Below are 24200 nucleotides of genomic sequence, written 5' to 3'. Positions count from 1 at the left end.
TCTGTCACCCAGGCTGGAGTGCAGTGGTGCAATCTCGGCTCACAGCAACCTCCACCTCCTGGGTTCAAGTGATTCTCCTGCCTCAGCCTCCCATATAGCTAGGATTATAGGCGCCTGCCACCACACCCAGCTAATTTTTCTATTTTTAGTAGAGACAGTGTTTCACAGTGTTGGCCAGGCTGGTCTCAAACTCCTGACCTTAGGTGATTCGCCTGCCTCAGCCTCCCAAAGTGCTGGGATTACAGGCGTGAGCCACCCTGCCTGGCCTCAAATTTTCATTTGCAGAAATATGTGGAGCTTCATAGTCCTAACAGGTAAAATATACAGAAAGTTACAGTGGCCTTGTACTTCATTTATAGAAATGAATTAAACCCTCTGTTAAGAAAACATATTTTCTCCAGATAAAGTGATTTTGTAAAGACTTAATCAGCATAGGCTTATAGATAAGACCATATGGATGTCTTGTAATCAAAGTACACATAAAGACAATGTATGTTAGCATGGTAGAATTTCTGTGATGCAACCAGAAATACATTTTCACCAACTTGGTGAAAAGCCACATTTTTAGCATATATACATTCTACCAAAAATACAATTCTATCATACACATATATCTATTAAAAAACTAAAGTATAATTTGGAATTAAAAACAGATTACCTAGAGCTGAAAGACCTTTCAAAGGGAGACTTTTAATTACAGATTGAGAAAAATAGCTTTCAAAATAGTGCTGGTCATTAGCTGTGGTGTTTTTCACTTTGGTCATGGTTTACAAAGCAAGATTTCTCAGTTTTTAAAAAATATTTATAGTATACATTATTACTGGTTGTGTGTCCCCAGATTTCAGGAACAATACAAATTTTTATTCAGTTTTAGGATATGATTGAAAATAAAAAAATAATTTACAGTCATATCAAAAGCAAAATATGTTTTATTAAGAAAGTAAATTATTTATAGAAAATAGTCCTCACAGAATTGTGTGAACCTATTGAGTCAAGATCACGCCACTACACTCCCACCTGGGTGACAGAGTGAGACTCCGTCTCAAAAAAAAAAAAGAAAATAGCCCTTATAAAACGAAGAAAGTACTTAATATCTGTACTCTGCAGTAGCTGATTAAGTAGTCAAATTTTGCATAAGATAGTCTGATAACTTGATAAAGAGAATATGAAAATGAATGTCTGCACTAGGGGGCTAAGAAAGGTGAGAAATAAGTTATGGATCTCATTAGCTTCTAGTAAACACAGCGGGGTTCTCACTAGCTCACTCCCCACCCACGTAGATGTCATATATGTCAATCGTATGTCCTCTATTTCTAATAACTGTTCTATGTCACGTTGCTTTCCAGCTCGTGTTAACTGTTGGCTTATTAGCTGTTGTTGTGTACCTATATACTGTGGTGGCGTTCAATTTCTTCCGAAAATTCTACAACAAAAGTGAAGACGGTGATACGCCGGATATGAAATGTGACGATATGCTAACAGTAAGTTCATAATCTTTGATCTCATATGAATGAAAAATTCCCCTGCTTCTGCAATTTAAATAATTGCATATTTATTCTCTAACGGCGCAAAACAGAAAATAGTCTAAACAATAGAAAGTTGCATAGCTCTTTAGAGTCGGCAGTTTTCATTTTTAGCAGAACGTCAAGGACCTTTTCTGTCACTTTTCCATACGTGATGCACAGCCTAATTATTAGTAGAATTGTTGAGTAATGCAGCTAGAGCTCGGAGGAGTAATGTCACCGCTTTAGCCTGTTGTTCACATATCCCAAGACAGCAGGTAAAATTATTTCCCAGAGAACATTTGGAAGCCTTCGTTTTTTTGTTCACCTTAATGACTTTAACTGAAATTACTAAATTTCAAAAATATATCTCTTCATAGAACTACTAGTTTTTTATTTTACATTGAGTATCTTGGCTTAAATGTGTTTTTTGGTCTTGGTTTTCAAAAGTCAGCAGCTGTTAAAGCTTTCATATTGCTGTGACGCTAACATTGACAAATGAGAAGTTATCATACATGAGATCTTAGATCAGGAAGGGTAACATGAGACAAAATATGTATCACTAGCTGGAAAGAGCTTATCATTCAATAAGCTGCTTACTAAAATACCTACATAATTTGTGTTGGAGATGTAGGTACAGAAGCTGACATAATGATACATAAATTACTCTAGAAAAAAATAGCCCAAAAGAGTGATGAGAGAGATTGACCAGTAATTACAAAGACTAATAATTAAGATAGTTTTATACTAAAGAATGACAAATCAGTGGGACAGAATAGTTCAGAAACAGATACAAATACTCATGGAAATTAAAAGATGATACAGGTGGCTTTTGAAGTAATGAAATTAAAAGTAATTTAATAAATGGCATTGGTACCATGGACAAGCAGCTTGGGGGAAAATAAAAATGAATACCAACCTTGCTTTTTAATTAAAAATAAATTCTAAATTGAGCATATTTCAATGAAATAAGAAGGAACAATGACAAGACAGAATTTGGTGCCTTAAATAATAGTAATACTCATTTTTACATGGAGAAGTGTCCGACTATGACATAAAACCCAGGATCCACAAAAGCATAAACACTATTTGAAAAAAGAGTAGCTATAAACAAAGTCCTAAAGACAGATGATAAACTGGGAAAAATACATTTAACACCGTAAGAAAGCGCCAGTCTCCTTAATCTGCCAAGTCCTTATCATGCCGATATGAAGAAACAAGCCAAAAGGAAAACAAGTAAATCACATGACCAGACAATTCACTGGAAAATTAACTCAGTGGGCTTGTAAATTTGAAAAGATGTGTAGCGTCTGTTAAAGTGAAAGAAATGCAAATTACGGCCAGGTGCCATGGCTCAGGCCTGTAATCCCAGCAGTTTGGGAGGCTGAGGCGGGTGGATCATGAGGTCAGGAGTTCAAGACCAGCCTGGCCAAGATGGTAAAACCCCCATCTCTACAAAAATACAAAAAAATTAGCTAGGCCTGCCGCCAGTAATCCTAGCTGCTTGGGAGGCTGAATCAGAGAACTGTTTGAACCTGGGAGGTGGAGGCTGCAGTGAGCCGAGATTGCACCACTGCACTCCAGCCTGGGTGACAGAGCAAGACTACATCTCAAAAAAAAAGAAAAGAAAACAATTGCAAAACAACTTTTTCCCTATCAGGTTTGCAAAGTATTCACATTTGTTAAAACTCATAGCTGGTGAACTGATGGGAAAATCAGCACTTTCGTGACTCTGGTTAGGAATTTGAATTGATAACAATTTTAGAGAAGTTTTGTGATACTTATCCAATTTTTAAGTATATATATCCTTTGACAATTAATTCCACTGCTAGTAATTTACCAGAGTAATTAATTCAGAGGCTTAAAGCCTCTAAATGTTCAAGGACATTAGCTGCCCTCACAAGCTAGGAATAATCTAAATGATCATCAGTAGTGTCCTGATTAAATCAATTATAATAAATCCATAACAAGTATGCATCTGTTTAAAAATGAGAGAAATTCATATATACAGATATGGAGAGACATACAAATTACATAATTGAGGAGAGATATACAAATTACATTTTAATTATGTTTAGCTTAAAAAAAAAAAAAGATCCTGATCAGTATTATGATAGGATCCTAATTGTGTGATATTTTATATATATATATATATATATATATACACACACACAATAATTCATATTTTTGATACGCTAGAATATGCATAACATTTTTCTGGAGGGATTTATTCACGGACACTGTGAACAAGGCTTCCTCAAGGGGTAGGACCACAGATCACAGAAGAAAATTGTATGCTTTTCATTTTATAGACTTTAGTCCTGTCTGAATTATTGATACTATTTCTTTTTATCATATTTTTTTTTTATTTTTAAAAGCCTAAAAGAGTTTTCTCCCTACCATGTTATAAAAGATAATCTGCTGGCCTGTAATCCCAGCACTTTGGGAGGCTGAGGCAAGAGGATTATAAGATCAGGAGTTCGAGACCAGCCTGACCAACATGATGAAACTCCGTCTCTACTGAAAATACAAAAATTATCTGGGAGTAGTGGCGGATGCCTGTAATCTCAACTGCTCGGGGGACTGAGGCAAGAGAATTGCTTGAACACGGCTGAGGTTGTGTTGAGCTGAGATTGTGCCACTGCACTGCCCGGGTGACAGAGCAAGACTTCATCTCAAAAAATAAATAAATAAAGAGATAATCTGCCTTCTGTTCTTCTCCAAATTAGTATAACTACATACAGGGACTGTTTCCTAGCAGGGAGGAAAGAGCAGGACATACAGGTAGCTGACATGAGGGAATTAAAGGACAGAGGCTGAGGGGAGCTCTGCCAAAACCCCATGTTACATTTTGATCCACTGCCTGTTCTTGAACCTTTATTTATAGCCCCAGTTTCTTATTTGTGTCAAGACAGTTTTCCGTATTTAAAATTTTATCATAAATGATCATTAATATAGAGTTGCCAGTCCTTCCTCTCCTTTAAACAAATATTCTTTTATTTACTAATTTAGAGATCTTCAGATGACAAGATTGTCATTCTTTAGCTTTTCAATATTAGGCATTTTGTTCTCTTCCCAACTTTCTTTTTAATAAAAAAAAAAAAAAAAACGAGAATAAAGAACTCTCAAATGAATTGCTGGTTATTTTAAAATTGGGGCTACCTAATAGCTTGTTGACATAAAAATTAATATTCACTTTTCATAGGTCAACGTTAATTTTTGAAAGCTTGGAACAGACGGGATGCTTTTGATGGAGAATGCAGGGGAGGCAAAGCTTTCAACTCATCAGTCCATACATAGTTGGCAGCAGAGCAAATCATATTGCCCATGTGAAAATCATTTATAATTTTCAGTATTTCCTGTCATTACTGCCATTCTGAGGTGTTTCGCATAGGACTTTGTGACTTCCATGTGCTAGTGACCTATTTGGAAGACATAGAGTGTCAGAGTTGAAAGGACTCTGATGTTCATGGTTGTTCATTCATAGTTAATTCTTCCACTGGAAGAAAATGCCATCCCAGTTACAAATGCACAGTCTTGTAATGTAGATTATTTATCAAGTGCTTATACAGCACTTGGATATAAATTATATCATGCCAGGTATTGTCTCGAGAGCTTTAAAAATATTAACTCATTAGTCTCCTAATAACTTTTTGCTGTAGGTTGGCACTGCTTTGCAGGAGATTGGTCAGGGTGGTGGGAAAAATTATAGGAAAGATGCATACCTTCTTGGAAGGCCGGGAGATTCTGCAAATGCTTCAGGAAAGGGTTATGGCTGAATGCGACCTAATCCTCTTACCTTGAGCTAATGGCAAAGGTCAGATGACAAGGGAGTGCAAAGGAATTGATCTAGATAAGTTTACCTATTTCTCTGGAAACAAACCTTGGATCATCCATGTGCAGAACTGCCTCCTACTTGGGGGATCCACAGTGTTAATTACCCACAAATGGTGTTTGCTCTAGGCCTTTGTCATTAAATCTCTACTAAATAAATGTGAGCACCTCTGGCTTATTGGGGCGGCACTTTTTTTTAATTTTTTTTGGACAAGCAAATAATCAAGTTTATTAAAATCTCTCATAAAAACAAATGCATAAGCTCTAACATACAGACTTTGTGATTTTTTATATGGGTTGCTCAGAGGCAGTTTTTAAAAAAACTATTCCAAGTTTCTGAGTTGCATACTAAACTTAGTATCTTTGCCTTTTTAAACAAAGTATCCCATTGCTTCAAGGTAACACTGAGTTCCAGTTTCTTTTCCCTAAAAAACAAACATAAACAAATATCCTAGATATATTATCGTTTGCCCAAAAAAAGAAGAGAACTGAGGTGCAATAATGTCAGTTAATGCATGTGTACTTCCAATACATGCAAAGACAATATTGCACTTTCTTGTCAGCTGTGCTAAGCCTTGTGGTCCCCTAGCCGCGCTCACAGGCAAAAGCTCCTGTGTTTGCGTACTCTGTTCATCCGTAGCTCAGCAAGAGTCTGCAGGATGGACTCGGCATGGTATCATTCCCATTTTACAGATGAGGAAACTGAGCTATCAAGAGGCTGAGTAACTTGCTGTAATTCACACAGGAAGAGGTTACGCTCTTCAGCCATTACTCTGTGTTATACTAACTCACAGACAGTAATTTCATTAATGCTTATGTTATTAATTTTAGTGATATTTTTATACCAGGCACTTGTTAAGGATGAGGCTTCAGTAAGTACAGTCCCTGCCCTCATGGAACCTGCATGGTAAGCACCTTTCTAGAATTTCCGCAAAGCTCATTTTTTTTTCTAAGAGCTTCCAAAAAAAAAGAAGGCCTCAGAAATTCTAGAAGTTTCGGGAAACCTTGTGGATCAGTATTCCTATTGCATACAGAGCATGTAACATACTACAGTATACAAAAATAGTGAATTCACCATCACTACTCAACTACTGCAGTGGAGAAGTTTCTTTAGATGGCTACTAGACAGGGAAATAAAAATTGCATTTTAATGTCACATCATACTAGAGTGGAAGATACTGATGTGGACACAGATCGAGTGCCTAATACTTCAGATCCATTTTGTCATCATAAGTTGGCATGACTGAGATGCAATCCCTACCTTTGGTACTCTTCTCTGATTAATTGCTGGACAAATAATTCATGCACCTTGCCTGGAGCTTCTTCCCCGATGGCCTGTCAACCCCTGATTTGGCCCACCTGCCCGCTTCTTAAAACCATCTCCTATCCTTCCTTTTGCTGCTTTTCTCGCACCACAGAGAAAAATTTATAATGCTATGCTTTTTTTTTTTTTTTTTAACTTACAGCAACTTTAAGAAAACTGGATGCAGTGCAGTAATACTGATCCATTACTAGTGAGGACACTCCATTAGTCACGAACATGCAACGCTTTATCTCCTCCTGCCACACCTATTCATTCATTCCAGACCTAGGGCTGAGGACGTGTCAATGATCCTTCATCTCTTCTCCCATGCGCTGCCTTTAATATCAACCACATTCAGAGACTCTCTACACTGCGACCCTGAAGGCAGGAGGGCAGTGGGAGGCCAGGAAAGGCTACAAGGGACAAGGGAGGTGCCGAAGGTCCCAACAGCAGGCGCACTGCCTATAGTGACTTCCAGGAAATTCAGTTCTAGGACCAACACCTGACAAAATGTATAAATCTCACTATCTCCCAGCCTCAGGGCAGAAAGTTTACTTAGGTCATTTATTCCTAACGGGTAGGATGCTCATTGAATTGCTAAAAATTAATTGAAAATCGGAATGATTTCAGATAGTGACGTTCAGTGACCTGTGTCAGGTAGTAAGAACAATATGACCTGAGCTCCCCCTTTGATACCATAGCGACACCCTGGCAACATCCTGGTCTCTCCTTTTATTATGCAGTCATTATAGCTGACTCCATTCAGGTTGTGATCAGAGTATCCTTAGATGACTGCCTTCTGAACCTCACTCTCAATATGCATTTCCATTACTTTTGTTAGTTTTGCTTAGAAACACAACAGCCTTCACCTGGTTGATTTTGCCCAATTTCATGGGGCATGAATACAGAAGACAGGGAAATTTGCCTCACGTACCGGTGAGGAAATACGGCCTGTTGATATTTTGATTATGGACTTCACTAGGGCCTAGATTTTCTTCAGTTTGAGGGATTTCTGTCTTCATGAGTGAGAGTATTTATGACCAGCTCTGTTGCAGGTTTTTATCTCTCTACCCATAACAATAGACTTACCATCTTGAATTTGACTGGGGTGAGTATATGTCTTAGACGTTTCCTCCCTGCAAGAGAAAACTCAGTTCCAAGACACCAGCGACTTTTTCATCCCTAGCTCGTTCACAATGATGTGCTGCTGACAATCAGTCAAACCAGACGGAAGCCTGCGCAGCATTGAGCAAGCTCGTATCCCAGTGATTGTCCTTAAAAACTCCCACATGGGGCCGGGTACGGTGGCTCATGCCTGTAATCCCAGCACTTTGGGAGGCCGAGGCAAGTAGATCAAGAGGTCAGGGGTTCAAGACCAGCCTGACCAAGATGGTGAAACCCCATTTCTGCTAAAAATACAACAATTAGCCAGGCACGGTGGCAGGTGCCTGTAATCCCAGCTACTCAGGAGGCTGAGGAAGGAGAATCGCTTGAACCCGGGTGGCAGAGGTTGCAGTGAGCTGAGATCGCACCAGCATACTCCAGCCTGGGCAACAGAGCGAGACTCCATCACAAAAACAAAAACAATTCCCTTATGTGAATGGAGGCCACATTAGCTAGACTGATGTTTCAATTGGAGTGTCAGCCAAACACTTGCTTTTCATTTCTTACTAGGACTTGTGTATGGCCTTCTTAAAAAAGCCAACAAAATTTAAAATATAACCGATCGCTTACAGTAGTGCACTTTCAAAGGAGAGGCTTATTAAAACCAGCCTGCCAGCAAGAAAGCAGCACGGAATAGGAAACAGAAAGATTTAATTTCTTTTCGTTCTCAAAAGATAATCCTTTCTTTATGACAGTCCCTTAAACATTTCCTGTTCACAGGGCGACGGCCATATTCTCTCTTGAGACACATTTTCCTCACTCATGTCACATTTTATTCGCTTCATCCCGAGTTTCCACTGTCTTTGTTGTTTCTGCGGATCTGAGAGAACATCTCAGGTTTTTCAACTAGACAACTCGCCCTCCTGTTTTTCATGACTTACAGTAGGTGGCGCCATAGCTGCAGCGTTACAGACTCAAGTCACACAGGGATTTTTTTTTTTTTTTTTTTTTTCAGATTATGATGTTTTGAGCCTGCGAATCTAATTAAACCAGCAGTATCCTGATAGAATTTGAACCTTCTCTATAAGAATGTAGGAGGGGAAAGTGAAAAATGATCTAAAGTCCAGGGTAAAAAGATGACTGCAGCTAGATAGCCAGGGAGACTGGCTTGTCATATCATAGGAGGGTGTTTATCTCAGACGGAGAGGGACCCCCTGAACCAGAGGCTGCAGGGAAGGTCAAGACCTATGCACTTTGGGGAAAATGGCTTTCCAGGTGATTAAGATCAAAAGTACACTCCTAGGGAAATAAACATGCTTAGGTTCTAAATTACCTCACTTAATTGTCACTTATTTCACTCTTCCTTCCCAACAAATAATCTAATTCTCTCCAAATTTCTTCCCCCTCCTTTTTTTTTCTTCTTTTTCTTTTTTGCCAAGATGAAGTCTCATTAGCATCTTTACCAGCAGCTGACCCTCGGTGTTCCCTAAAGCCAATAGAAACTGTGATCAACCTCAGAATGAATCTGTTTAGGAGACGGATGAGGGAGGGAAGCCGCAGAAGATAACATCCCGGGAATCACAACTTCCTCTTCTCATTTTTTGTAGGACCAGGCACCTTCCTTCCTCATTACTCAGATTGTCTGAAAGAAGTGTACCTTTTTGTCTCACAGAATTAAACCTCTTTCCACCTCCAGCTCTCATTATCAGGTTTAGGCTGATTCTATGAAGAGAAAGGTGGATAAAGTGTGTTCAGCTGCAGCAGGATAATTTGGTAGCTGAAAGCCTGACAGCTGTGTGCTAATCGTTCACCACATACCTCCTATTCCAACACCGAAGCCTACTCTGTATAATTGTCTAGGGTTGACCAGGCAGTACAGGATGAGGTTGAGAAAATCAGTATCAAAATCCCACAGGTGAACTGTACATTTCATTCTTTTTAAATCTGGTAATTTATTAAGCCTAATGCACAAGACTCTCTTGTCACCATGACTGTAAGTCCACTATTGATCTCTGCCAGAATCCCTTCATCAAAATGCATAAAGCTGATGTAAAATGAAGGTGAGCAGTGAGGAAGGGAATCTCCAGGAAAGGCTGGTTAGATGACTGTCAAGAGATCTGCAAAGGAGGACACATTTTCTTTGGTAATTTAGCCTCATTCTGCGGTCCTGTCTTCAACATTACCTGTCTAGAAAATACAAGTGAATCATTCTTTTGGGGACAGACTCACATTAACGAGTATTACATAAGCCTGATGTATGAATCAGAATACCAACATGATATTAAGAGTTAATGCAACAAGTTGACACATTCTCTTCCCAGACAAAAGCCTATATGAGAAGCCAAATTATAACCCAAGTCCCAAAGACTCCCAAGTGCAAGACCAAGAGTCTTGGTCAGCAGGAATCACCAAGTGGAACTGATGGATGATCAGTTCATCCGTCAGTTGCTGGATAATCTTAGTCACTAGCACCGTCAAACACAGTTCCCCAAACGAGCAGGATGGAGAGCTAGGACATTCCAAGACTTGGACTAGGAACTGCACAGCCCACCACGGTTGGCTCACTGTGGGGATTGGAATGGGGACCCAAGGGACCAGAACTTGACATGGAGGAGTACCAGTCCAGAGCCAGGTACACTATCCAAACTGAGGCCGAGAAATCCCCGGAGGGGGCTTCCAAGCACAAAGCTACTTGTGAAGTCCAGGAAACATGGGCAATGGGAAAGATGGTCTAACTAAAGGCAAAAGAAGCTGTGTTAACCACTCTTTATTGATTTCCTTAGTCATAATTAAATACATATGAAGACACAGATTTGGAGAAAAGCAATCCAGGCTGGGTGCAGTGGCTCACGCCTATAATCCCAGCACTTTGGGAGGCTAAGGTAGGCAGATCACCTGAGGTCAGGAGTTTGAGACCAGCCTGGCCAACACAGTGAAACCCCATCTCTACTAAAAATACAAAATTAGCTGGGCATGGTGGCACATGCCTATAATCCCAGCTATGCAGGAGGCTGAGACAGGAGAATCACTTGAACCCAGGAGGTAGAGGCTGCAGTTAGCAGAGAATGCACCATTGTACTCCAGCCTGGGAGACACAGCAAGAATCTGTCCCAAACAAACAAAAAAGCAATCTAATTCTTAATAAAAATAAGAAATGTGTGGTAAAACAAATTCAAACAGTATGCCTCAGTATATGGTGAAAATAGTTTCCTCTTCTCACAGATTCACTATTATCAGTTTCAAGGACTAAGTTTTGAGAAACTACAGCAGTGGCCCCAGAGTTTTTTTTTGTTTTTTTTTTAAGTGATGGTTTGTAAGATTTTACCTCCAGAGATTGATTCAGTAGGTAGTACCAGGAATCCAGAATGTTGCCAGGTCCAGGAGACTCTGATATGAGGTTAGGTTTAGACACCATCAGCCTAACCCAGCTCTAAGGATCTCCTGGCCCCTTTGCAAAAGAGGCCCCTAACCTGGGCTCCAGACCAGACCTTGGGTGGGCACTAGCCGAGCTGGCCTTATAATGTTCTTTATTGTATGCCAGGCTGACTCTACGACCATACCACCCTGACCTTGTCCAATCTCATCTTTATATGCCAGGCTGATAAAACTTTTCCAAATGACACATTATTTCTTTTCCCTAAATTCCAGCCACATAACCCAGGAGACTTTTTCTCCTCTGCATCTATCAGATCCATCAGCTGTTGAACTCATGGTTGAAGTATGAGTATTTCGGTACCACTTTGTTGGGTGATCTTTGCCTACACATTGTGGGTTTTTTTTTTTTTTTTTTTTTTTTTTTTTTTTTTTAACAGAGTCTTGCTCTGTTGCCAGGCTGGAGTGCAGTGGCGTAATCTTGGCTCACTGCAACCTCCACCTCCCAGGTCCAACCGATTCTCCTGCCTCAGCCTCTGAGTTGCCAGGACTACAGGCATGCACACCATGTCCAGCTAATTTTTGTATTTTTAGTAGCGATAGGGTTTCACCATTTTGGCCAGGATGGTCTTGATCTCTTGACCTCACGATCTGCCCACCTCTGCCTCCCAAAGTGCTGGGATTACAGGTGTGAGCCACTGCACCCGGCCCACATTGTGCTTTTTAAAGTGTCCTAAGAATGTGAGATCTGTGAGTTGAGGCAGTGAAGGCTCCATGAGAACAGCTGGTCTCACTCCTCATTCATCCCACAAATTATTTAAGGACCTATCATGTGCTGGACATTATTTTAGGCACTGGCAACAGAGTAATAACCAAAGTATTTCTTGCTGGAATGCAGTCAGTCCTAGTGGAATGAGACAGACAACACAAAATAAGCAAGCTGGATATCCAAGTGTGGAATTCAAGGAAAAGATCCAGGCTGGAAATAGAAATGAGTGCTATTGGCACGGAAATGACACTTAAAGCCAGGAAACTGGGCAAGTTCCCCCAAGGGAGTGCCCTAGAAAGAAAAAGTTCAAAGAACCTAGTGCTAGGGCATTTGCTCATGAAGCTACAAGGAGATGAGGAAGACTTGGCCAGGGAGACTGAGAAGCAATGACCAGAAATGAAGAGCAGCAGAGGACTGTAGTGTTTCTGTGTTAAGGCCTTTGTCCCCTTCATTATGGTCAGCAGCAACTAACTAGGTTTGGAATTGATGGGTGACGCATCCGTTGAGTAACGTAGGGGGTCTGGAACAATCTAAGAAAATCTCAGAGGAAGGATCGCTAATTTAGGCCCTACAGGATGAGTAGGAACGGGATAAGAATGGAAAAGGATATTGCAAGAGAAGGAGAATGTATGCTCAAAGATCTGGAATCAGGAATAGTTTCATTTGGAGGAGGAATGAGGAGAGCCGAGAGGGAGGTTCTTGGGAAAGGTGCGTGTGGCTAAATTCAAGGGCCTGAAAAGGGAGTTTGGACTTAGCTTAAATGATAAAATATTGGAGGCTCCAAGCCAGTGACTCCCAACCCAGCATGACCTTACTGCTCACCTTCCCCCTCCGCCACCCCCAGGACACTTGGTGTCTGGAGATATCTTTTATTGTCACTATGAGGTAGGGTGCTCTTGGTATCTAGGGGGTAGAGATCCAGGGATCTTTTAAAAGTATCATACAGTGCACAGAATAAATAGCCCCTGCCCAAAGAATTATGCAGCCAAAAATGTCATTGGTGCTGAGGCTGAGGACACCGCCCCAAAATGCACTTTAGTGAACCCCTCCTTTGCCAGCACTGGGCACAGGCAGTGTACTTGTTGGTTGCTTTGATGTTTTAGGGTTTAAACAATAAGATGCTATTTCCTCCTTGGGTCTCGTCTCTTCTTTATTCTAGATATTAAAGTAGAAAAGAATTTCAGCATCACATTTCATATATCCTAGGTGAAGGGAGGGTGTTAGTATTAATTTCTAAGATTCCATCTTACTATATGTCAGGCTTTTACCTCGCCTTTCCAATGTCTGTTTTATCCAAAATAATTGAATACAATATAGTTGTATACCTCTTAATGTGTTCATAATACAACTACCTCATTATCCCAGCTGGTTCGGAGCCAAGATACCAGTGAAGTATTTTCAATTTTCTCCAGAGAGAAAGTGCTAAGCGTAGTAGGCAGTATACACTTTTGTTTAAAAGACAGCAGCATGCAAAAGCCAAGTGTTTGCTTCACAGCTACAAACATTCAAACAAAAAGAGGCCATTTAGAATGCAATGATTCCCATTTCCAGAGTGAGGATTAGGAACTAGAGAGAGAACTCAGGTTTGTTGAGTATAAAAATGGGTAACATCGACTAGGCACAGTGGCTCATGCCTGTAATTGAGGCACTTTGGGTGGCCAAGGTGGGCGGATCACCTGAGGTCAGGAGTTTAAAACGAGCCTGACCAACATAGTGAAACCCTGTCGCTGCCAAAAACACAAAAATTAGCCGGGCATGGTGGCGGGCACCTGTAATCCCAGCTACTCAGGAGGCTGAGGCAGGAGAATCGCTTGAACCCAGGAGGCGGAGGTTGCAGTGAACTGAGATAGCACCACTGCACTCCAACTTGGGCAACAAGAGCAAGACTCTGTCTCAAAAAAAAAAAAAAAGTGGTAATGTCCCTCCAGGAAGTGATAGCATGTCTCTTTTCCAGTGCTATATGTTCCACATGTATGTTGGAGTTCGCGCTGGAGGAGGGATCGGGGACGAGATTGAAGACCCAGCAGGAGACGAATATGAGATCTATCGGATCATCTTTGACATCACTTTCTTCTTCTTTGTTATTGTCATTCTCTTGGCCATAATACAAGGCAAGTATCATCCTCACTGAAGCTGAGGAACATCTAGAACTTGAGCCACATATCGCTGAAGTTAATAATCAAGGTAGGGTAATCATGGCAAGTAGTTTTCTGGCAAAGCCAAATCAGACTTTTCCTTTGAGTATTTCTTCGTCACGCAATTGACAGGGGGAAATAAAAGCAGCGTGGAACCCTGGTATGACGGGAAGATACAATTTTATTTTGTCCTTTTCAAATAACGTAATGGAAAGGGCACTTTTCTTGGCTTGATTCCCACCCCTGGGTTTCAGATTCATGAACCCCAGCTTTACTTGGGTGGGTGAGCCATTTAACCCTTTAAAACTTCTAAGCCAGTTGGGCATAGTGGCTCATACTAGTAATCCCAGCACTTTGGGATGCTGAGGCGGGTGGATCACTTGAGGTCAGGAGTTTGAGACCAGCCTGACCAACATGGTGAAACCCTGTCTCTACTAAAAATACAAAATTAGCCGGGTGTGGTGTTGCACACCTATAATCCCAGCTAACTGGGAGGCTGAGGCACGAGAATCACTTGAACTCGGGAGGCAGAGGTTGAAGTGAGCCAAGATTGCACCACTGCCCTCCAGCCTGGGCAACAAGAGGGAAACTGCATCTCAAAAATAACAACAACAACAACTTCCAAGTCCTCTGGTTGTTGAGGTTTTAAAAAAATGACATACAGGCCAGGCATGGTGGCGACACCTGTAATCCCAACACTTTGGGAAACCGAAGCAGGTCGATCACTTGAGGTCAGGAGTTCAAGACCAGCCTGGCCAACATGGCAAGACCTCATCTCTACTGAAAATACAAAAATTAGCTGGGTGTGGTGGTGCGTGCCTGTAAGCCCAGCTACCCAGGAGGCTGAGGCAGGAGAATCAGTTGAACCCAGGAAGAGGAAGTTGCAGTGGGCTGGGATTGCACCATTGCACTTCAGCCTGGGTAACAAGAACAAGACCCTGTCTCAAAAAAAGAAAACAGAAAAGACATACCATTCAAGTACCCAGTGTAATACCTGATGCATAGTCAGTGCTTTATAAATAATCATAAAGCTACTAATGGTATCATTGATGAATACCTATTATCTGATGGGCACATGTATTGACTAATTTTACATTTCAACAACATTATGAGAATGGTGCTTCTATCTTATGTGTGAAGTCACTGAGCCACAGTAAGTCTAAGGAACTTGGCCAAAGTACACAGTTGGACAGGGCTGGGTCTGGAATCCATCTGTACCCAGGCAGTCTGGTCCAGAGCCCTGGAAACCATGGTGCTGTATTGACCCACTAGTTCTTCCTTTTACTTCCTGGCAACTTGGAGTGTAGCGTTCTCCTCTTTCAGAAAAATCATGTTATCTTTTCTGCTTAACATATTTATCCTGGCTTGAATTAAATGTCTATAAATGTGACAATCTCTTTTAAGTTCCACAGACATCAAATAACACTATTTTTTAGTTATGTGCTGTGGACAAGTTTAAGGGACTCATAATTCATTCTGCCCTTATTGAGTGTAAAAATAACATGTTTTATAAGAGGGCAAAGTTATAAAATAACTTGGAAGAAAGCGTGAAGCCAGTGGGTCACAGGAGGGAAAAAGAGCTGAAACAAAACGACCCAATGCAGTGTTTCTGATTACCACAATCAATGAAATTACAGTAAGCTTACTTATAAGGGACTTGTGAAACATGTGATTTGAGGCTCAGCGCCATGGCTCATGCCTGTAATCCTACCACTTTGGGAAGCTGTGGCGAAAGGATTGCTTGAGCTCAGGAGTTCGAGACCAGCCTGGACAACATGACAAAACCCTGTCTTTACAAACAGGGAAGTTAGCAGGGTGTGGTGGGGTGTGCCTGTAGTCCCAGCTACTTGGGAAGCTGAAACAGGAGGATCACTTGAGCCCAGGAGGTTGAGGCTTCAGTGAGCTGTGATCACACCACTGAACTCCAGCCTGGGCGACAGAGCAAAACTATCTCCAAGAAAAAGTTGTCTTGAGGCAAATTTCTTAGTTCAAGTGGTAATGTTTTATTTCCACGTTAGTACTTGAAAAATCTTATTAGTAGAGTTTTCTGTACTTATAAATCTCAGCTGCTCTTTTTCAGCATGAAGTAGGTAACAACATAACATCTGTCTATGCCAAGTTAACAAAAGGTGTTTCCTACTGTCACTTCATTTTAAAACACTCTTTCAGTGAGCGTATGCCCCCAAAGCAAGAACACCAGCTCCCCCTTCCTAGGAGTGTGGAATATGTAATCAGGTTTACCACGTTCTGAGCATTTTCCAAGATAGATGTACATTTCCCCTTTCCCTGAGAGGATTAGCCAAGGAACTGTGAATTATTGTTCGTTGCTTAAGGTTAAATTGTGTTTTTATTTAACTCCAGGTCTTATCATTGATGCTTTTGGAGAACTAAGAGACCAACAGGAACAAGTCAAAGAAGATATGGAGGTAAGCTTCTACAGGCATGACTCAGCTTTTTTGCTGTCCTGGGCACTCATTCTCCTCACTGCCTTCATCAAGAGAATCATGAATGTGGGAAGAGGAGGGGAAAGGGCACAACTTGTGGTTTCACTGGCCTGTTTTCCATTCAAGCAATACATAGAGTTGAACAGCGTGGGAGGCTGAAACGGGTGGACCCCACATGCATGTAAACAGCAATAGGGACAGCACCCTGTCTCTCCAGAAATGGGGAGACTATTCATTCAACACCAAAGATTCAATGACAAGTAAATAGATGATTACAGAGCAGTGCGGTGAGTTCTTTATGGGAGTAAAGTCGTGGGTGCTGGGGTCTGTAGGCTGATATCTGATTCACTCCTAGATGGTCAGGGAACTTCTAGAAGAAGGAATGTCTGTGTTGGGGTCTGAAGACTGTGCAAGTTGTGGACTTTGATAGGGAGAGAGGAGGACAGTTTGGGCAACCTCCCTAACCCCTTTTTCTACACCATACACATCTCCAGGGGTACCACTCACAATGGGGTCTATGAGGACGTCACCACCTGAAATTACATCCCAAGGCTGACTTTAGAGAATTTGATGCACTTTTTTTCTTAGCAGCCTCAGTGCTACCAGATGCAGATTAAATTCTGATGATGAGGCTGGAGAGGAAGACCAGTGAATGAAGCACCTAATCACTCATTTGAGAAATTTACAGTTTAATATACGGGCTGTGGGAAACAAGAATAGGGCTTTCAGCAGGGCAGCCAGATGATCAGATTTGCATTTTAGAACGATAACTATGGTTTAACATGTGAGGCGTGAACTAGAAACTGTCAAGAACAGGGGCAGGGAAGTGGGCCGTCAGCATTTTCCAGGTGGGAGATTATGACGCTTTTGCTAAAGAAGTGTCACTTGGGAGTTGGCCAAGTACTGCCTGAATCCATCTAGTTCCTGCATCCTCCGTGAGGAACTTGGTGATTGGCCGGATGCAGAGGACAGAGCAAGCAAGGGGATATCCAGGTTTCAGGCATGAGCCACCAGATGGATGTGGCATAGTTAGCTAACACAGGTAACCCAGAGGAAAGACAGGTTCATTTGGTAAAGCTGGTGGGTGTGGTTTGAGCCCGTTCAATTTAAGAAACATCACTGTAGTGGTATGAAGACCTGACTGACTGTTCTCCCAAATTCCTCAATGTGGCCTATTAGCTGTCAGCCGTTATGGATCAGTAAGGCAGGAAGAACTGCATACACTATTATAATCAATCACCTTGACTGTAGTCCCTAAAATACAGGGCCTCAAACATGCTTCAGATGGCATTAAACAGCTTACACCTGGCAGGGAAAGATGAGCACTTGTCACATGAGACAATAATTATTGAATACATTTGAATTGACACATGTGCAATTCTATTAATAAAATGGAGGGTCTGCTTCTCCATGGGTTTTGTGGACCAGGCCTGCCTGGACGTGGCAGATGTAAGTAGGTGCCTCTCTACAGGCTGCATGAGGAGAGGTGTGGTCCAGAGAAGGTGGACGCAAAAGGACCAGGCACCTGGTTCCTAGAGGGGAAAACTGTTCTCTATACACATCCACTGGTTAATTCTGTACCTAGCACAGCACCTGGTGGACCCTCGCCAAATTGTAGATGGGATGCCTCATAGCTTGGTATTTGATTTGGCCTTTTCTAAAGGAAGGCAGTCCACACCTTTCCCCGCTTGGTCATCACATTTTGTTTGGGTGGGTACTTTTCAGCCATCATCATCCTCTGTTCCCTGTCTGCGTCTGCTACTTCTTGCTGCTGGTACCTGTGTCATTTGGGCCAACACCAAGATAGAGTTACAGCGACAGTTCCATTTATATTCGTGGGTTTGGCACAACCTCTCCGTGATGGTCTTTGACCTGTATTGAGTCAACCAAATAGCTGTCCCTACATGGCCAGTTGTGTTTTCCTTTTGTTTTGCTTTCTCAACTCTGACGTGAATATTTTTTTGCTTTTCTAGACCAAATGCTTCATCTGCGGAATAGGTAACGATTACTTCGACACGGTGCCACATGGCTTTGAAACCCACACTTTACAGGAGCACAACTTGGCTAATTACTTGTGAGTGTGCCTGTTTCAGAATGTTTCACCTCCTCTCCCTGCAGCCACCACCAGTCCCCACCCGTTTAAGAACAGAGAGGAGTTTTTCCATTTCTTTTTAAAGAAACAATTGCTGAAGATACTTCAAGAAAAAGACCAACAGCTAATGGCTCTCTTTTCTGCTGGAGTAGGTTGGTGAAAGAGGTTAAATTCCAGCTCTTCACGTGATTGATACTTTCTAGAACTTGAAATGAAGAGGTGGACAGGGAGGAAGGAACAGAGTCACTCTGGGAATCTTGGTCATGTTTCTCATTTCAGATAGGAATTCTCAGGCTGCTTCCTAGGGAGGTGCGAGTCTTCATTTTTCTTCTTATAGATCTTACAGAGGACTTAGAGATCTCATCAGGCACTGATGGACAGCAACTTAAAAGCTGCATTTAAAAAATATTAATACATAGAAATCTTCCCATTACTCGAGATTAGCCCAAACTATTGTTTGGTAAAATGCTATTCTTACTGATTTTCTGACCCAATTTCAGAATCAAACAGAAGAAATGCTGAGTAGCATTAAGGGGAAAAAAAATTGGTTTAACTATACTCAGTGGAACTTTATCAGTAAATTAAAATTTCTCCTTAAGCTAGTTTTCAGTTCTAATTCATCAGTGCTGATTTGATTCTGACCACTGTATTATTCCTAACTTGAAGGCTCCAGGGTAAAAAAGCATCAGATCAGAAAAGTCAGGTCAACAACAGCCTTCTCTCTTTCTGGTACACTGTAATTTTTTCAAAAATTTGCACGTGGTGTTTTCTCTGAGCTGGCCATAATTGAATGCAACATAACAATATATCTAAATATGCCCATTTAACCTAATATTTCCATACAGTTCATTTCTGATCAGTTTCTCTGTATCTGTAGGTTTTTTCTGATGTATCTTATAAACAAAGATGAAACAGAACACACAGGACAGGTAGGTAAATTATGAATACATGTCATCTTCTGAAAGAAATGAGAAGCCCTAAATGTCAGAACAAAATGTGTGCATTAAACAGCAAGGGATGGAATTGCTTTCAGATATTAGTTATCTTGATATAAAGTTCCTGTAATGTTGGATGAGTATGGAAAAATACTGCCTTTGTTAAAGTAGAATTCTATACTAATTTTACTTAAGACAACAAGCTTTTATTAACTGAAAATGCTGGATTTGAGTTTTGAATTCCATTATTTAAAAAATGGAGTGTTCTTAGGCTGGGCACAGTGGCTCATGCCTGTGGTCCCAGCACTTTGGGAGGCTGAGCTGGGCAGATCACGAGGTCAGGAGATTGAGACCATCCTGGCTAACATGGTGAAACCCCATCTCTACTAAAAATACAAAAAGTTAGCCAGGCGTGGTGGCACATGCCTGTAGCCACAGCTACTCGGGAGGCTGAGGCAGGAGAATCACTCGAACTTGGAAGGCGGAGGTTGCAGTGAGTAGAGATCACTCCAGCCTGGGTGACAGTGAGACTCTCTCAAAAAAAAAAAAAGAGTATTCTTAATTATTTTATAGTGTCCTTGATTGTTTAATCAGATAGCAGATGATTTCCAATGAACTTCAAACCAAAGTATTATGTACAATACATATTAAATGTATAAGGTATTTAAAGCTATTTGAAATTTCTTTACCAATGTGCAAAGATTGTTAGTTTGAATTTGAAGGCTACAATATTTTAAGAGAGCCCTCCAAAGCATACACACACACACACGTATATATTTTTTTGAGACAAAGTCTTGCTGTTTTGCCCAGGCTGGAGTTGAGTTAAGTGGCATGATCAGGGCTTACTACAGCCTTGACTTCCCAGGCTCAAGAAATCCTCCTGTTTCAGCCCCACAAGTACCTGGGACTACAGGTGTGCACCACCACACCTGGCTTTTTTCTTTTAATACAGACAAGGTCTAATTATGTTGCCCAGGCTGGTCTCGAATGCCTGAGCTCAAGTGATCCTCCCATCTTAGCCTCCCAAAGTGCTGTGATTACAGGTACAAGTGTACCCAGCCAACATATTTTTAATCATTATTAATTACGATCAGGATGATTATTACTAGAAATTAATAAGGTCTGGTATAGTTACCATCTAAATGAATGTGCGCTTTTCCATTACATGTGATATAGGTATCAGAAATGAGTTTCTACCTTATGTTTTGTTAGCGCACACTTTGGGGAAGATATGAATACATTCCCTTTACTTTTACAGGAGTCTTATGTCTGGAAGATGTATCAAGAAAGGTGTTGGGAATTCTTCCCAGCAGGGGATTGTTTCCGGAAACAGTATGAAGACCAGCTAAATTAAACTCAGACCCCATCAACTCTACAAACCAAAACCCCACCCCTCTCTCTCCCTCTTCTCAATTTCTCTGCTCTCTTGGAAACATTTGGCTGAGTTTGTGAATTGCCAGCGTTGTGTGTTTCCTGGGAGCATCGAAGCTGTTTCAAACGGAAGACCTGTTCCCCCCCCACACACCTTCTGTATTTTCTTTGAGACTAAAGACTGAAGAATAATCTAAATTCATATTCAGACAAAAAAGGAACTCTGGAAAGAAAACCATTCTGAACACTGTCATAACACACATAGACGGATTTTCTTCCGAGACTCCTGGAGTCTCTTCGAGCTACGGGACCTTCACAGAGACGCGTGGCAGCCACACTCACCCGGCCTCTTTATTTCGCCATCCTGGAAGGAAACTGTCTATTGGTCACAGAGCACTGTAGCACTTAACAGGTTGCCGTGGACACGAGTTGCGAAGGGAAATAGTGCCTTACTATATGTGGGTTGAGCTATGCAGAAGATACGTGCATGACAAAGCATCTTTATTTTCTTTACGTCGACCTTTCTTTTCTTAGATTGATTTTGTGAGGTTTGTTTTTTTCCTTTATTCTTTTCTTTGTGGGGGAGGGTAAGAAAAGCAGTTTGCACCTTAAAACAAAAAACAACAAACAAAAAACACGGGTGGTGTGTCTCAGGATGAAAGGAGGCTCTTCTCATTCAGCTAAATTCACATTTGCCCTACCATATGCTCCGCTATTATTTTGGTAATGCTCCGATGCAACGTTGCAACTTTATGAAATCTTTGTATGAAAACAAAAGACTGCAAAAAATACACTTTCAAAAGAAACCATTCATTGCATGTTTATTATGCAAGTTTAAATGAACACAGAAAACCTTCAGAAACAAGTTGATCAATGTGAGAGAAACTTCATAATTATATTCATAGTAATAAAGTGTCGTGGGCTTAATTGTATATCTGGAGCCAGTGTCATCCACCAACAGTGTGATAGGTTATGAACTTGACAGTAGTTTTGGGTTTTTCTCTTTCAGCCACCTGTGATTAGTTTTGTTGATTAAGGACTTTCTTGTCAGGCCATTTTTTAATATCAAAGCTGAAGCAATAGCCAGTCAGGGATTTCATCAGTTGCATCACAAAACGGATGATCGTCCACATCACTCCATTGTTTCCATTTTGAGTCCTTTTAAATGTAATGCTAATCTTTACAATTAAAAAGTCAGATTCAGAATGGAAACAAGGTCATTTTGCAAACATTGGAGCTCTTTTATTACAAGTCTGCTTGTTAATTTTAGAATTGTAAAACTGCTCTGATTAAACTATTTAACTAACTTTCTCATCCTCTTCTTTTTCCGTTTAACTTATAACTGGGACTCAGAAATCTTTGAGCTTGTAAGTTGAAGTAGATAGAGGACAATCCCAAACACTACACTGAAACCTGTAACGCTGTCTAAGTCTGTTGTATATATGATGGTGGGACCTCAGAGTCACCAGGCACCCGGCCCACCCCCTTTCCCTGTTACGTGGGTCAGCCAGACCCATTGAAAACCTCCAAAGACAAAAAAAAAAATCACTATCTCCCAGATTATTTAATTTTTATATGGCTCTCTTAGAAAGCTCTTCCCTGCTCAGGGGAAATTCATATCCTTTAATAGGATTTCATTTTCTGTCTTAGTATGAAAGAGAATCAGTACCCTGATAAGTGGTGTATTAAACGTTCAAATACCAATTGAACATTTGCTGTATGCCAAGTACTGTTCTGAGTACCAGTGACTTATCTGTCATCTTACACCTTAACCAGCACGACATCAGAGCAACAGGTATCCAGATTTTGCCATTGTCTTCTGGTATGACTTTTATATGGGGCAAGGAATAAATCTGGCTGTACCATAGGAGTTTTCAAGCCTGTTCAGGGAGGTGATCTGATGCTCTGAAGACTGAATAAAATAAATGAGGTCAGTTCCACAAAACATCAGAGAGTGCACTGCTGTTTGCCCTGGAACACTGCAGAACAAGCATCTAGTGGAGAGGAATGAATATCCAGGACATAAAGTCCACTGACAGATTCAGGTGTTCTACTTATAATGCCCAAATCAGAGGTGACACAAAGTAACAGTACAGGTGAGAGGTGAATGAATAAACGCATAGCTGCCCCTAGATTTTTCTGGCTCTTACAGTCCCTCCTGACTGACTTGCCCAGCTCTAAAGTTCTGGGAGGTGGCAGAAGGGCTCGGAGAAAGAGGCTGGGATTTGGGACACATCCATGTTGGAGAAAGAGCAAAGGAAGAGAGCTGGTTACTGGAGAATTCACACTTCCCAGCCTCCTCACTGGCCCACCAGTAGAGAAAGACCCCTCTTCCTTCTCTTCTCAAGGCCTCAAAAGAGGAGAGGAAGGTTTTCTTTATCAACGTGAATTCCCCCAGGAAATATCTCAGTGAATCTCAAACACAATGTAAGCTCTCCACTTCTCCGATTCAAATTCAACTCAGGACTGCATTATCCAAGGTCAAGAAATGAAGTCCTGGGAGGCCGAGGTGGGTAGATCACCTGAGGTCGAGAGTTCGAGACCACTCTGACCAACATGGAGAAACCCCATCTCTACTAAAAATACAAAAAAAAAAAAAAATAGCCAGGCATAGTGGTACACACCTGTAATCCCAGCTACTCAGGAAGCTGAGGCAGGAGAATCACTTGAACCCGGGAGGCGGAGATTGCAGTGACCCAAAATTGTGCCATTGCACCCCAGCCTGGGTAACAAGAGTCAAACTCTGTCTCAAAAAAAAAAAAAAGAAAGAAATACCAGACCAATATTCAAACATTCAGCCCCCAAAGAAAACATTATGATGAATGCCCACATATTCCTATTCTCAGCCACAATACTTAACAGACATCGTTCTGCCTTTATTTCATCTGTTCCTCTCCTTTCTTTCCTTAGAAACATCTTTTGCATCTATTCCATAAAATAAATTTGTATTCATACTTGAAGTTTTGCAAATGCACTCTGGTCATCACTGTCCATTGGTACTCTTCAGATGGTCTTTTTTTTTTTTTTTGAGACAGAGTCTTGCTCTGTCACCCAGGCTGGACTGCAGTGGTGTAATTTTAGCTTACTGCAACCTCTGCCTCCTAGGTTCAAGCAATTCTCCTGCCTCAGCCTCCCGAGTAGCTGGTATTATAGGCACCTGTCACCACACCCAGCTAATTTTTGTACTTTTGGTAGAGATGGGGTTTCATTGTGTTGGCCAGGCTGGTCTCAAACTCCTGACCTCATGATCCACCTGCCTCAGCCTCCCAAAGTGCTGGAATTACAAGTGTGGGCCACTGTCGCACCCAAAAGATGGTGATTTTTTATGTGCAGGAGATT

General features: G+C 41.3%; 1 protein-coding gene across 12 annotated transcripts in view; it reads left to right on the top strand.

Moving 5' to 3' along the window:
* RYR2 (ryanodine receptor 2) overlaps nucleotides 1-22168 on the top strand; it is a 784407-nt gene extending 762239 nt beyond the window's left edge. For 8 of the 12 annotated variants that reach the window (XM_032242428.1, XM_032242427.1, XM_032242421.1 and 5 more), the window contains 6 exons: nucleotides 1347-1481; nucleotides 13839-13995; nucleotides 16381-16445; nucleotides 18437-18537; nucleotides 19433-19484; nucleotides 20749-20844. In XM_032242428.1, coding sequence (XP_032098319.1) covers nucleotides 1347-1481; nucleotides 13839-13995; nucleotides 16381-16445; nucleotides 18437-18537; nucleotides 19433-19484; nucleotides 20749-20844 — 606 coding nt within the window. Of the gene's footprint in view, nucleotides 1-1346; nucleotides 1482-4707; nucleotides 4855-13838; nucleotides 13996-16380; nucleotides 16446-18436; nucleotides 18538-19432; nucleotides 19485-20748 lie in introns of those variants that run through there. The other 4 variants (XM_032242431.1, XM_032242430.1, XM_032242419.1 and 1 more) reach the window with 2 other exon arrangements.
* Nucleotides 22169-24200: the final 2032 nt, after the last annotated feature.

This window comes from Sapajus apella, unplaced genomic scaffold (genome assembly GCF_009761245.1).
Source record: "Sapajus apella isolate SASKATOON/1434 unplaced genomic scaffold, GSC_monkey_1.0 scaffold49, whole genome shotgun sequence".
NCBI classification, from domain to species: Eukaryota; Metazoa; Chordata; class Mammalia; order Primates; family Cebidae; genus Sapajus; species Sapajus apella.
Note: the sequence above shows the minus strand (reverse complement) of the source record. Positions and strands in the feature narration are given on the sequence as shown.